The sequence below is a fragment of the Pipistrellus kuhlii genome, unplaced genomic scaffold (genome assembly GCF_014108245.1).
Source record: "Pipistrellus kuhlii isolate mPipKuh1 unplaced genomic scaffold, mPipKuh1.p scaffold_m20_p_6, whole genome shotgun sequence".
In the NCBI taxonomy this organism is placed as follows: domain Eukaryota; kingdom Metazoa; phylum Chordata; class Mammalia; order Chiroptera; family Vespertilionidae; genus Pipistrellus; species Pipistrellus kuhlii.
This window is the reverse complement of record NW_023425562.1, coordinates 21,870,060-21,884,116: the sequence shown is the minus strand read 5'-3', so window position 1 is coordinate 21,884,116 and position 14,057 is coordinate 21,870,060. Positions and strand designations below refer to the sequence as shown.

Genomic DNA, 14,057 nt, shown 5'->3' with positions numbered 1-14,057 from the left:
CTAGAACAGGATTCTCAAGTCTGCGGCTTTTAGCACAGCAGTCTACTTCCAGAAATGGAAAGCCTCAGTGTCTGTGCGGACGGGCAGGGCCATTGCTATGCGGGAAAGATGAGCAGGATGGGAAGAGGTACAGAGCTCGGTTGCTGGGTAGAGCCTCACAGTTATGCCCGTGGCCATCCTAGCCTCTGGCATATGGGCATATGGGCCAACAAGGGAAAGGTGATACATTTTGCCTCTCTCAACCACTTTCTCTCTTTAGGCCCATCAAGTCCCCAGCCTAGTGCCTCCCGAAAAGATTGCAAACTTCCAATGGAAAAGGGCCCTTGCCGAGCCAAACTCCCACGGTGGTATTACAACTCATCGATACCCGGATGTACGCTGTTTCACTTCGGAGGCTGCAAAGGCAACAGGAACAACTTTCCGAGTAGAGATGCATGTGATAAAGTCTGCAAGAACGTCTAATTTCCGCATAAGAGCCCGATGCTCCCTGGAGTCAGGGTTGCTCTATGGCAATGACAGGTGTTTCTGTGAACACGAGAAGCATTTCTCCACACCACCTTTTATCCTTGTTGTGTTCTTAAAACTACTCACTTCTGTGCCTGAACCTCTATAAATAAGCATATGATCAGCCAGAAGTGGGCACAAGAATGGGAGGGGAGAGGGGGGGCTTATGGTCAGCCAAAAGTGGGCAGGTGAACAAGGGGGCAGAGGCAGATGATGATGCCAGAGATGTCACCAGAGGATGGAGGAGGGCCCAAATGAACACTGAAGCTATGTGGCCAGGAGCACCCTGCCTCCCACCCACCCAGCCCCCAGGGCTCCTTGCAGGGACAGTGCAGTGGGCACACCAGGGCAGGCTGCTTGGTGGGAAGTGCAGTGAACTTGGCTCAGAGACTCCTGCTTGCCAAGCTCCAGGTGGTAGGATGATGCAGGGTACTCCAAAGCCTAATGTAACAAGCCTTTCCTCTAATGAGTTCAGCCTAGGGCTCCAGTACTAGAGGCTGCGAACAAGTCCTGGCCACCACGCCCCAGGTGTGCCCTGAAGGGACCTCTGGTGATACAGCCACATCGCCACAGTCACAGATGCACAGAGGGCCCCGGAGCCTCCTGGGTGCGTGAAAAGGGGCCCACACACATCAGCTGCAGAGACCGTCCTGCTTCCCAATCCAGCTCTGTTCCTTCCCAGCTGAGGGAACCGCCAAGGCCTGGATATGACCTGAGAAATGGGAATGATGTGCTGGGCTGGCTCCCAGTGGGCAGGGGCTGGGTACCTCTTACTTTCCTGCAGTAATGAGACCTGGCCAGCAGAGGGCGACAGCCTATGCCGCCTCCCAAGGCAGGCAGCTGGGCTGGGCGGAAACACACCTGGTTCCCCTTCAGGAGGGGTAAGGGGGAGGCTGAAGGATGGCTGTGGGGCCAGGTGGGCATCCAGCTGCCCTGGGAGGCCTGTTCTGCCTAACACTCTGCAGACGGGTTCCCTCTGGAGGCCGCAGGGCTCAGGCTGAGCCCTCCAGGAGCTGGATGTGTCAGCACAGACTGGGTGTTGTCACATATCCTAGAAGGGGGAAGGGGAGTGTTAAAAGGAGTGGGGGTGTTAAAGGGGGTGGGGTGGGGGAGAGGGGGCAGAGTGCCCACGTTGTGTCTGCACCCCTCTGCCTTAGGGGTCAATCCCACCCCCACCCCCCGCCCCTGCCAGTCTGGTTTGAAGACCCCGAGGCTGCAGGCAGGACCTGGGGAACTATGGCCTGCTGGGGCCCGGGCTCTGCGGGTCCCTGGAGCTGCAGGGGAGCGCTGAGGTGCCTGTGCTGAATGGGGGCGCAGGGGATGAGAGATGCTGCCACGGAGGTGGGGTGGCATGAGGGACTCAGACCAAGAGGCGCGGGGCAGAGCCACATCTCACAGCGAAATGCAGGAAGTCTGCTGGTTTGCGGACCCCTGTCTGCTGGGGGTGGAGGAGGGGAATGAAGGGAAGGGTGAAACCCATCCGAGTCAATGGCCACAGGGTGAAGGGCAGCTCACCCAGAGGTCACAGGTCAAGGAGACGGAGGCTCTGGGCAGCGGAGGGTTCCATTTTCAGCTCTGTCCCTTTACCGCTGTGTACCGTGGAAGGAAGAAGTCCAGTCACTCGCCCTCCACGTGCTGCAGCAGCAACACCTGTACCCTGGGCACGTGACCAGGGGGCGGGGCCAGGTGGAGGGTGTGTGTGTGTGTGTGTGTGTGTGTGTGTGTGTGTGTACACGTGCTTAAGGGGTTTGGCCACGTGGACAGCCTGGTGTGCACGTGATCAGGGGCAGAGCCACGTGGCAGCTGGGAGTGTGCACGTGATCAGGGGCATGGCCTCGTGGACAGCTGGGAGTGCCCATATGAACAGGAGGTGGGGCCACTTGATCACCCAGAAGTGCGCACGTGAACAGCGAGAGGGGTTATGAACACGGAGGAGGGGGCACCTGATCATGCAGGAGTAGTCACGTGGGGAGGGAGGAGAGGCCACGTGAAGACTTGGGTAGATGGAAGGGATGGGGCCAGGACCAAAAGAGCACCAGGATCCCCCAGGAGCCGACCAGGCAGGAAGGACCCTGCCCTGAAGCCCTCCCGGGAGCACAGCCCCAGAAGCCTTCATTTCAGATTCTGGCACCCAGACGGGGACGGCACTTGTTCCTGTTTGTTCAAGCCGGTCTGATGTCATCGGAGCAGCAGCCTCAGGAAATAGACCCGCCTTTGGGGGCTCTGACGGGGTCCTTGGAACAGTGAGCCCTGTGCACCCTGGCAAGAGAGACCCCCCAACCCCCAGACGGCTCACTGCAGGGCTCACAGGGAGGTCCATTCCTGTGTCTGCCTCGGCCCTGTCTCCTGCTCCCTGGGGCACCTCCACAGGGACAGTGCAGTGGGCACACCGGGCAGGCTGCTGGATGGGAAGCCGCTAGCTCAGCGGGAAGCACAGGCCAGTTGGCTCAGGCACTGCCTACCGCCTTGCCCAGCCCCCAGCTGCAGGATGAGGCAGGGCACCCCCCCCCCCAGCCCCGCCCTTATCTCCTGGGCCTGGGCTCCCGGAGCACCTGGGTGGACAGGGGCCCACCACTGGACTGCCGTGCCCATATTCTAGATGCCAAGTCTGGGGATGCTCAGAGAGGGGGAGCAGAGGTCCCTACCCCCAGCCCAACTCATAGATGGCATCCCCAGCTGCCTCTTGGTTGCCATGGGGTCGGAGGAGGAGGAGGAGGAGAAGGAGGAGGAGGAGGAGGAGGAGGAGGAGGAGGAGGAGGAGAGGTATTTCTTTGCTCCCCTAGAGGAGGAGGAGGAAGAGAAGGAGGGGGAGAAGGAGGAAAAGGAGGAGGAGGAGGAGGAGAAGGAGGAGGAGGAGGAGGAGGAGGAGGAGGAGGAGGAGGAGGAGGAGGAGGAGGAGGAGGAGAGGTATTTCTTTGCTCCCCTGGAGGAGGAGGAGGAGGAATCCCAAAATATATAGTAGTTGGCCCCTTCCTCACTCCCTCTCTCCAATATCAAAGCATCCATTTGTGCAGCTGGGCCAGGGCCTCTTCCTAGCCTGGAGCAAAGGAGGTCAAGAGGCAGAGGGTCCAGGGAGTGGTTATGGGACCCCAACCTCACCCAGCACATTTCCTGGACCTGGGCTCCATTGTCTTCCCACAGTTCCCAGGCCGGGCGGGCTCTTTCCTGCCTCCCTGCCTTTGCACATGCAGTTCCCTCCACCTGGAATGCCCTTCCTCAGCCTTCACGGCCCAGCCGGCTGCTTTAACTCCACTGGAGAACCTTCCCTGAGTCCCTTGGGGCTCTCCCTGCATCCTGATGAAGTCACAGCCAGTTTCTTGATGATGCTCTCACAGGGCTTTGCCTTTGTACCCAGGGCCTGTCATAGGCAGGTGCTCAGTAAAGCCTGAAGGAGAGAGGGAGGGAGGGAGGGAGAGAGAAGAGGGGGGAGTGGGAGCAAAGAGACACCTCTCCTAGGATTGCAGAGGATCTGGACCCTGAGCTCCTGGCACAGGCCTGGGCACGGAGCATAGCCCACTCCCTTCCTGCTGCCTCCACTCCAGCCTGGGCTCCAGCACCTTCTGCCTCAGCCCATTGGGAGCCGGCTCAGAGGCAGTGTCCACACCTGCCTCTGAGTCGGCCATTGACCAATTTTTTTTTTTTTTCTGAGTGGAGCGCCTGGCAGGATGTTCCTGCAGCGTGTGGAGGAGAGAGCAGAGGGCTCCAGTCCTAGAGGCTGCGAACAAGTCCTGGCCACCACGCCCCAGGTGTGCCCTGAAGGGACCTCTGGTGATACAGCCACATCGCCACAGTCACAGATGCACAGAGGGCCCCGGAGCCTCCTGGGTGCGTGAGAAGGGGCCCACACACATCAGCTGCAGAGACCGTCCTGCTTCCCAATCCAGCTCTGCTCCGTCCCAGCTGAGGGAAGCTCTGAGGCCTGGTTCTGACCTGAGAAATGGGAATGATGGGCTGGGCTGGCTCCCAGTGGACACACGCTAGTGAGGGCTAGTGCACATCCGGGGGTGGGCAGGTGAACGGGGGGTGGGGTTGCGCGCTGATCAGCTGGAATTGGGCACCTGAACAGGGGGCTGGTTTTGTGATCAGCAGGAAGTGGGCAGGTGAACGTCGGGGCAAAGGCTAATGAGCAGCCGGGAGTGAGCAGGTGAACAGGGTGCCTGGATCTGCATCATATTGGAAGGACCTCCACTGAACAAGGAAAGGATTTCTGGCCAAATAAGGGAACAAAAGAAACCAATGAATAAAGAAAAATGGGGAATACCTGAAGATATTAACCTAGTTCTGCCATAGGCTACTAGGCGAGAGGAGTGACAGCCTTGGTCCTGCAGTCCCCACCTTAAGTGACACCAATTATTGCAACTTGGAGGGGAAGGAGAAAACATGAGGGAAAGCTGTTCAGTTACCTAAGTCAAGAGGGGAAAATGAAGAACCAAAGATGTGCAGAGACTTCTCTAACATCGCACGATGGGAATGAAACAGGTATCACTGATCCAAGAAAAAGACCTGGTTCTCTGCATTGCAATGCCCACCCTATAATTTCCCCAAGCTCCCTCTGAATTTGGGGATGGAGCATTCAATTGGGTGGGAGACCCACTCATATGGGCCTCCAGAGCCAGTCTATGTACCTGTCTTGGCTGTAGAAACTGAAGCAGCCTGGAACTCAGTTCCCGTTCCTCCCGTTCGGAACGGGAGGGGTGTCGAACTCAATCAGAGAAGGGGCCAAAATCTAAAATCCAGCCTAAATCGCGGGCCGAATGGTTTACTGAACAGTCATAAACTGTCATTGTGATGGAAACGCAGCGGAGTGCAGTGATGACCACATTGCAAGGCCTGGCGGGATGGATTTGGCCCGTGGGCCTTGTGTTTGACACATGTGGTAGGGCCAGATCTGTTCATTTAGGGACCCATCCAGTGACCAAGCAATGGACCAAGGGACCTGGCAGTAGCCATACTGATGATATGCCAGGAACCAAGCTAAGTGCTTTCCATACAGTATCTCGTTTAATATTCCCAACAGCCCAGAGAGGAAGATTCTATTAACACTATTTCTTACAAATGAGGAAGTTGGAGGTCAGGAAGATAAATTACTTGCCCCAAATAGTAATTTATCTGGAATGAATGGCAAGGAATGAAGTTGGTGTCTGAATCAAAGTCCAACTGTAGCACCCATGTTCTTTCTTAATCAGTTTGCTTTCATTAACATTTCAGCTTGGCCATGACCACCCGCCCCTGCTTACCTCTCCATCTCACAAAACCCCCTGGACTTTTCCATATAGATGAGAGATCTGGGCTTGCCTGCCTCTACCTTTTCAGGTTCACATATTGGAGGTTCTTTATATATATATATATATATATATATATATAATTTTAGAGCCAAAGGAAGAGGGAAGTAGAAAAACATTGATGTGAGAGGGGAACATCAGCTGCCTCCTGCCTGCCTCTTATGGAAGTTTGAGCCCACAACCCAGGCATGTGCCTGACCAGGAATGTCATCAGCAACCTTTTTGTGCACAGGACGATGCCAACTCACTGAGCAATACCAGCCAGGGCTTTGGAGGTTCTTGAAGTCATGGATCCGCCTTACACACGTCCCCCCTACACTGAGCCAAGAAAGGGGACATGCACAGAGTATATGATGCTGGTTTGTTTGGTTACAGGTGATGTTAACGTTGATGGCTTGAGTGGGTGGCAAGCACTTGATTCGTTTCACAGAGATTATATAATGTAGGAAAGGAGGAACCTGGGATTTATTTTTCAGAGTTAAGGTTTTAAACAATGCGTGAATGCTATGAGTCTTATCATCTCTGAATTATGGAAGAGAGAAAAGAAAAAAGATAGAAAGGAACGGGGGATGGAAGGAATGAGGGGTCCCAAGCTCTGCTCAGAATGGGTGGGTTAACATAAGACCTAAGGGTAACCCCCTCTCCAGAGTAGGATATTATACTACTGATTGGAGTAAACCCTGGCATGGGACATTTAATCAAAACCCAGAGGCGAGATCTCAAAACCTACTACAAAGCTTACCCCCGAGCTCAGAAGTGTAGGGGAACACAGTAGCATCCCTCACACTGATGCTAGAGGGGATGGAAGCCCACCACCACCACACACACACACACACACACACACACACACACACACAGCGCTGCTGAAGAGGATAGAATTAGAAAACCATTGTTTAATAACCATTAAATAATCGTTGATTTAGGTAAGAATCGTCAGTGAAAGCTAAAACCAGTGAGTACAATCTTGAGAAAAGGATATTTACAAAGCCTCAGACACTTCTGTTGGGGTCTATCACTAAGGAAGTGGGGGATCCCTCAAGGTCCATTACCTGGGCTCCTTCTTCCAATCAGAGCCACCCAAAGCACCCTGTGGGCTGCTGACTGCTCCCCCTCTTTGCCCAGGTCATCTCCACACCCAACACCAATATCCAGCATAGCTCCCTGGGGATGTACCATTTCCCAGCCTTTAGGAGAGCGTGGAGTTCGGACCTCCTTTTTCCTTACCGTCTTGTGTCCTAGAAAAGCCTTTGTGCCTCTCAGGGCCTCCAAAGTCTCCCCACCTGCACAATGAGGACCATGCTGACACCACTGGGTGTAGAGATGATACCTGTAACGCCTGTGAGTACTGAGAGAAGGCCATGGGAAAGGGGGACAGGAAAGAGGTGACAGAGGAGGACAGAGGATGGGGCATAGAGAGGAAGAAAGAAGAGAGTGGGGGATGAAGGGGGAAATAGAGAAGAGAAAGGGGGAGCCAGACAGAGGGAGAGTCGGGGATGGGTGGGGAGAGAAATGGAGGGAGAGAAGGATAAAAAGAGGGGGAAATGGGAAAGAGGGTGAGTAGAGAGAAGAGGGGGAAAGAGAGAGGGATAGAGTAAGGGAATAGAGGGGAGAATAAGAAAGAGGAAAAGAGAGAATAGAGAGAGGAAGAGGAGAGATGGAGCTCTATCTCTAAAATACACAGGAAACTGATCTTGGTCTCATCCTCAGAAAACAACTGGTTGGCTGGGGTTGGGGGGAGGAAGTCAAGGGTGAAAGATGCTTTTCATTTTACCTTTTAAATTTTGACCCAATCTATTGTTTATACCAAACATGATTTGACTTAAAACAAAGGACCCTGCCTTTGCCGTCTTCTTTTTCTGTGGCCACAAGCTAGTAGCTTGGCGGAGCTGGTCTGGAAGTCGGGGCTGTCGTCACCTCTCGGGTTGACTGTAGAGCCAGAAGCTCTCACCAGGGAACCTCCCGGCCCTGCATCTGGAGCACAGTCGGTGCTGCTGTTGCTATGGGAACACTCAGCACCGATTCAGAAGCACCCCATCATCCCTGAGCCTCAGGTTCCCTCCCAATCCTCCTCGAGAATAACCACCAACCCAGACCGGACGAGCCCTGTAACTGTCGATCCCTCTCTGAACTATGTGCCTGGATGATCTGGTTGCCCCCCATCCCACCTCAACCCAGAATGGGGGGAGAGGGGGGGCAGGGACAGAATGATAAGAACGGAGGCCATGGTCCCACCGGTGCTGGAAGTGGTCACTTTATTGGTTGGAAAGAGAAGCTGTGGTCAGCACGGGAGGGAAAGCAGAGGCCAGAAAGAAGGGAGGGCAGCTGGGCTGGAGCCAGATGGAACCAGGTGGAAACTCCCACTCCCTCATTCCTCAGGCTGTGGTGGCTGAAACTGGAGGGAGAGAATCACAATAAAACCAACCATCAACAACAACATCCACAATACCAGGCGAGGTACTGCAGCTTCAGTTCTGGACCAAAGCTCTCCTCTCGCCGCCATTACCCGTCCCCACCCCCACCCCCACCCCCCCACCACCCCCCCACACACACACACTTCACCTGGGGCTCTGCCTGTACTTCTCTGCGGGTCCTACACTCACCTCTTCTGCTGCAGACCATCCTCAGACACACATGACCTTCCCGAGGAGCCACGGTCATTTGTCTCCCTGAGTCCCTCTGCCACCAGGAGGCTCCACCTTGCCTCCCTTCTTTGGGTTCATCTGACTAATATTCATCCCACTTTATAAGTAAAATACTGGCAGCTCGGGGAGCTGAGAGGCTAGTTACATGTCGTCGCTGAAAGCTGAGCCTGTGTCTTCCTCACTTAAAGCCTGGCCATGCTATTGGCACTCCGGGAGGGAAGAGAGGGCTGGAGTCAGTGAGTGCTCTGGGCTCTGGGAAGACCATGGTTCCCTCTCCCGCACTGAAGGTCACGCCTTGAAGTAGCAGCCAGGGGACCTTGCGCTTGTCCATCCCCTTCTCTGGGTTCCACTGTGACCCCCAGGCCCTTGGCTGAGAGCCTGTCCGAAGCAGCAGCAGGTCCACAATGAGATTTCCACCAAAGGGCGCTTCCTGGTTCTTGCTCTTTCTGTGTCCTCTGCCCGCAGCAGCCTCCTCCCTGCCCTGCACCAGGCTGCCCACCTCACCCTCGCCCTTCAGGACTGGCTTGGAGTCACCTCCTCTGGGAAGCGTGCTCAATCCTCTTCCCAGTCCTACCCGGGTGAGGTTTTCCTCCTGTTCCCGCCGCACCCCGCCCTTCCCTCCACAGCAGCACTGGGAGTGTCCGTCCATCTGTCCGCCCCAGCCAAGCAGCTGCAAGCTCGGTGAGGAAGGGCACCTGGCAGAGAGCTGGTGGCGCGGGCCGGCTCGCCCAATCGGCTGGCTGAGCACGGCTTCGCGTTGTGTTTTGCGTCACTTCCTCGCGTTTACTTTAGGACTTAATGTTTTATTTTTAGTTTTACGTGGGGACAGAGAGGCTCCGCAGCCCCTTCCTTTGAGAGGCGGCCGGATACGGCCCCACCTGCTCCAGAGGGCCCAACGCACACAGACACACATTGGAGGACGTACACTGATCTCTTCCATGTGCGTCCTAAAAAAAAACACCCCAAAACCCGAGCTTCTTGGCAAAAATACCAACTCTCCTGCTTCCCACTGGCCATGCCAAGAGCTTTCTACCCCCCCCCCCCCCCCGAGATCCAGCTGCTCCTCCAGCTGTTGACTTACATGCTGTGTTAAGGAAATGAAGGAGAAAATCTCTTGCCCTCACAGCTCAGTTCATTAGCAGATACTGTCCCAGATGCCCCATCACAGATGCCCCAAACCCAGCCATTGTCCTCCCCTGGTCTGTCATCTCCCACCTGGCATCTTGCAGGAGCCTCCTAGCGGCTCTCTCTCCCCTTGCTCCCGCTGCTGCCCCTAGAGTGCTCTCCACGCTGCAGCCAGAGCAAGCCTGTTCAAATCTCAGTCCGAGCACGCCCATTCCCAATGGCCCAGCATGTCTGGGTTGAGACCAAAGTGCTTATGATGGCTCGTCAGGCCCCTAGCAAGCTGCTCACTTACCCGTTCTCTCTCTGACCCTCTTCTCCCCACACTGCTCTCCAGCACGGCTCCTGCCTTCACACCGCTGCTGGAGCACTCTCCCAGGGGTCCTCATGGCTCCCCCACCCCTGGCTGTGGGTGTAAGAAAATATAACCCTGCTCCCTGCTCACCCCACTCCCATCCCAGTGCTCCTCCGTATCCCCCTTCTTTCCTTTTCCTCCCTGGCCCTCATCTCACTCTGACATTCTACAGAATGTGTTTGCTTATTTTGATTATTGTCTGCGAGCTTATAAACCCCATCAGAGAGGAATTTATGTCTGGTTTGGTCATCCATAAAGAATCCTCAGCACCAACAGCAGAACAGAGCACGTAACAGATGCTTAAGAAACATCTGTTGAGCTGAAACCAGTTTGGCTCCATGGATAGAGCTTCGGCCTGCAGACTGAAGGGTCCCGGGTTCAATTCCGGTCAAGGACAGGTACCTTGGTTGTGGGCACATCCCCAAGTAGGGGGTGTGCAGGAGGCAGCTGATCGATGTTTCTAACTCTCTGTCCCTCTCCCTTCCTCTCTGTAGAAACATCTGTTGTGCGGGTGAAAGCTGGTTCCCCTGGATCCTCCTTCTCCACCCCTGCAGGTGCCATCACTTAAGGGCACGTCCTCCCTCCTGTCCACATACCTCAGAAGACGGGTGAGACACAGGACACCTTCCCGCAGCCATTGAGGCAGCATTTCATCTGGTCCGGGCACTCGCTGTCCACCTGGCACTGGTCCCGGCAGAGGCCGAGTGGGGTCAAGGGTGAGTCCACCTTGGGGCAGGAGCCGGGCTTTTCTTCATAGAAAAAGGAGTAAGGGGAAGTGGGCAGAGGGATGTGCCAGGAGATAAACACTTACCCACAGCCGGACCCCTCCTCCCTCCCCCTCAGGCTCCCTCTCCAATGGTTTCAGAATCGCAGGACCTCAGAGTCCCAGCTCCGCCTTTCCCTAACTTTGTAGCCTCGGGCCAGAAACTCCCCAGAGGCCCACACAGTGCGGCCCACATCACGGGTGGCTGTGAAAGCAACTGGGGCAAGATATACCTGGTTAGTTCCCTCCGAAAAGGCAAACTCCTTTGCAACAACAATTGTAAGGAGTCACTAGAACAGCTGACATTTTCTTAGCTCCTTCTGTGTGTCGGGTGTCACTCTAAGCATGTATGGGCAGTAACTCGCTAATCCTCACAACAGCCCTCGAAGAAGAGCACAGGCGTTACTATTCCCTCACGTCACAGGTGAGAAACCGAGGCACCGAGAGGTTAAGTCATTGGCTTAAGGGTAGAAGCAGGATTTGAAAGCCAGGAGTCTGGCTCCAGTGTCTGTGTGCCCTGCACTGTGCTGCTCTGTAAACTGTAAGTGCGGTCACAATCTCTTTACTCGCTCCCGTATGCCTGGCACACACTCCATAACTCCCCCACGCACACTCCTCATCCACACACGCCAAGCATTCTCCATCACACACACACACACACACACACACACACACAGATAGCCACTTAGAATGTTCTTTGTGTAAAGTAAATGCACTATCTTCCTTCATCTGTCAAATATCTCCTCTGTAGGGGACATTTCTAACCACGTTCTTATCACAGATGAAGAGAATGAGGCACAGAGATGTGAAGGCACAACTCATCAACCACCCTGCTGGTCACCAGTAAAACCAAGGCCTGAGCCAGCCTTCCAATATCATTGTTCTCTCTCCCCCCCCCCCCCCTCTCTCTCTCTCACACACACACACACACACACACACACCCTAGGCTCCATTTCCTGGGTCAAGGAGAAGGGAGCTCGGCTTACTTCCAGAAGCCCAGGAGCGAGCCCAGCCAAACATCACCCACAGGCACAGGCACAGGCCTGGGTGCGGAGGACAGCGCCGACTTCTTAGCCCAGAGAAACCCGTTCCTTTGGAAAAGGCTGGGCTCTGGGTACCCAGCTGCCCAGCAGTTTACTGACAAAACAAGGCCCTGTGTACAGAGTATCTACTCTCTAATAAGGCATTTTACACGTATTACTTAATTTAACCTTCATGTCACTCCTATAAAATTTTAGCGCGACATGAGAACACAGGCTTGGAGGGGAAGTGACTCGCTCAGGATCACTCAGCTAGCAGGGGCAGAATCAGGATTCTAATTCAGGAGGCTCCCCAGCCTGCCTCAGTCTGTCCATCTCAGGCTCCGCCTAACAACAGAGACTCCTTGTTGGGGGGGAAGGGGTGGCATCCACCTCTCTCACCTATGGGTCTGCCTCTGGCTTCCTCTCCTGGTCTCCAGCTCTCCTTCTGCTCCTCCCCCCTCGGGCCTGGATGGAAGCCTCCAGACCCAGAAGCTGCCCCACGGGCCAGTCCTTTCTCTGCCTCCCACCTCCCTGGTCCTAAGTGTCTGAGATCTCTAACTACAAAACTTCCCGGCCCCTGCTGGCACCTGTGGAGAAGTCGCCAAGTATTCTGGGTCAGGCTGGTAATCACAGCAGTGGGTGCCCAGGCCAGGGCCCTGCTTCTAGAGCTCAGCTTCTCCCGGCGAAAACCCAGAAGCTTGGGTTCCATGCAGCCTAATGCCACTCCTGCTCCGAGGGGAGTTCCTGGCCTTTCTCACATTCTCTCCCTCCATCCCTACAGCGGGGGAGGACGTTTTGAAGAGGGGGAAGCGGGAGGCGTGCTCAGGGAAGAGTCCCAACTCTCTTCAAACCAGGGGAGCAAAAGGTGAGCCCCCTGGCTATGCCTGCTGCGGAGGCAAGGCTGGCGGTGTGAGCCTGGCGAGAACTCGGCCCTTCCTGGCTCTGAGACTGCCTCCGGCCTGGAGAGCCATCCGGGAAGGCTCCAGGCTGGGGGCCCTGCAGGGAGGAGCGCCGCAGGCCTGGGAACCGGCTCGCTGGCCAGCTCCGAACAACGTCCCTGCTGTGCGTGCCCGGAAGGCCGTCACGCACCAGAGACTGGAGTACATGCAGGGGGGGAGGAGGGGGACACCGCGTCCTCCTCAGCGACGCCGCCTTTGTTCCCCCAGGGTCAAGAGGAGCGAGCGCGGCCGATCTGGTTCCATCCGCCTGGGCGCTGCCAGGGGTCCCCGGGCTCGGGGCGCCCCCCCTGGAACCGCCCGCCCCGGGCCCGGCGTTACCGTTCGGCACCCGGCAGACGGCGGCGCAGCCCGCGCGGCAGCACTTGCTGGTGTCGGGGCAATCGGCATCCGAGCTGCACTCCTGCGTGCAGTTGAGCTCCTCCTTCAGCTCAGGGCACACTCCCGCCTTCTCCTCCGCCTCTGCGCCCGGGAGGGACGTGAGGACGATCACGGGGAGCCCGGAGCCGGGCCCGGAGAGCGCCCGCCTCCTGCTCCGGGGACCCCAAGTCTCAGGCTTCCAGGAATTCTCAGCCTCTGGCCCCAGGCACTCCCCTTGCAGCCTTCAGCATATCCCACTTCCAAGCCAGGGGTCCCCGCACCGGAGAGTGCAGGGGTTAGCGCAGCCTTGGCCCCAGAGCCCGCTATCCTCAGGGGACCCCCCCATCCTCAGGGAGGACCTCCCCCTATCATCAGGGGGGACCCTCCCGGCTGACAGTCTAGGAGCCCTCGGTGTCTAGGCAGAGGGTCCCCTCCAGCCTCTCCCCTGGCCCCACAGCCCAAACTACAAGGGTCGCCCCCTTAAGCACCAGGGATCCCCCATTGCTCTTCATGGGCCTCCCCACTTCCGCCCAGAACCCCTGCTCCTCCAGCCCGCGGGGAGGCTGCGCCTCTGCGGCTCCCGGCCTCCGGCGCCGGCCCCCGCCCTCACCTGTGACCGCGGCGAAGCGGAGCAGCAGGCCCAGGAGGAGGGCGGCGAGCGGGGCGGAGCGGCGGGCGGTCATGGTGCTGCGCCCGGCGGGTAGAGCCGCGGGCCCGGGTTGGGGGGATTTAAGGGCGCGCGGGGCGGGGGGCAGGGCGGGGCCGCCGGCGGGGGGAGCCGCTCCGCAGCGCGGGCGGGCGGCCGCCTCCTGCGGTTTCACAATCCCCCGGGATCAGGTGTCGCTCTTGGCCCCGGTGGGAACCAGGAACCTAATCAGCTTCCAGGCAGGCCAGGCTGACCAGCTGCAGCCGGACCCTGTCCACTCCCCTCCCCCTCCTCCCTCCGGGGCCTGGGGGCGGGGCCGGAGAGGAAAGGGCCCGGCCCGAGACTCCCGGGTTCCCGTTCCAAGACCCTGGGTCTCCCCTTAAAGCTCAGAATGTGTGTGTGTGT

At 57.0% G+C, this 14,057-nt stretch overlaps 1 protein-coding gene and 1 long non-coding RNA gene across 3 annotated transcripts; both read right to left on the bottom strand.

Annotated features, from left to right (window-relative positions):
• Positions 1-288: 288 nt before the first annotated feature.
• Positions 289-2,185, bottom strand: LOC123651542. Its single transcript, XR_006740326.1, has 3 exons — positions 2,020-2,185; positions 806-1,051; positions 289-395 (listed from the first exon to the last, which is right to left on the bottom strand). It is a non-coding gene; the product is annotated as an uncharacterized LOC123651542 (long non-coding RNA).
• Positions 2,186-8,021: 5,836 nt separating this feature from the next.
• Positions 8,022-13,734, bottom strand: WFDC2 (WAP four-disulfide core domain 2). Of its 2 annotated transcripts, none has more exons than XM_045574914.1 (4): positions 13,617-13,734; positions 12,968-13,108; positions 10,502-10,654; positions 8,022-8,178 (listed from the first exon to the last, which is right to left on the bottom strand). In XM_045574914.1, the coding sequence occupies exons 1-3, from the start codon at positions 13,687-13,689 to the stop codon at positions 10,503-10,505; spliced, it is 366 nt and encodes a 121-aa protein (XP_045430870.1). In that variant the 5' UTR covers positions 13,690-13,734; the 3' UTR covers positions 8,022-8,178; position 10,502. The 2 variants fall into 2 exon arrangements, with proteins under 2 accessions (XP_045430870.1, XP_045430871.1); XM_045574915.1 differs by having other exon boundaries at positions 8,022-8,172.
• Positions 13,735-14,057: the final 323 nt, after the last annotated feature.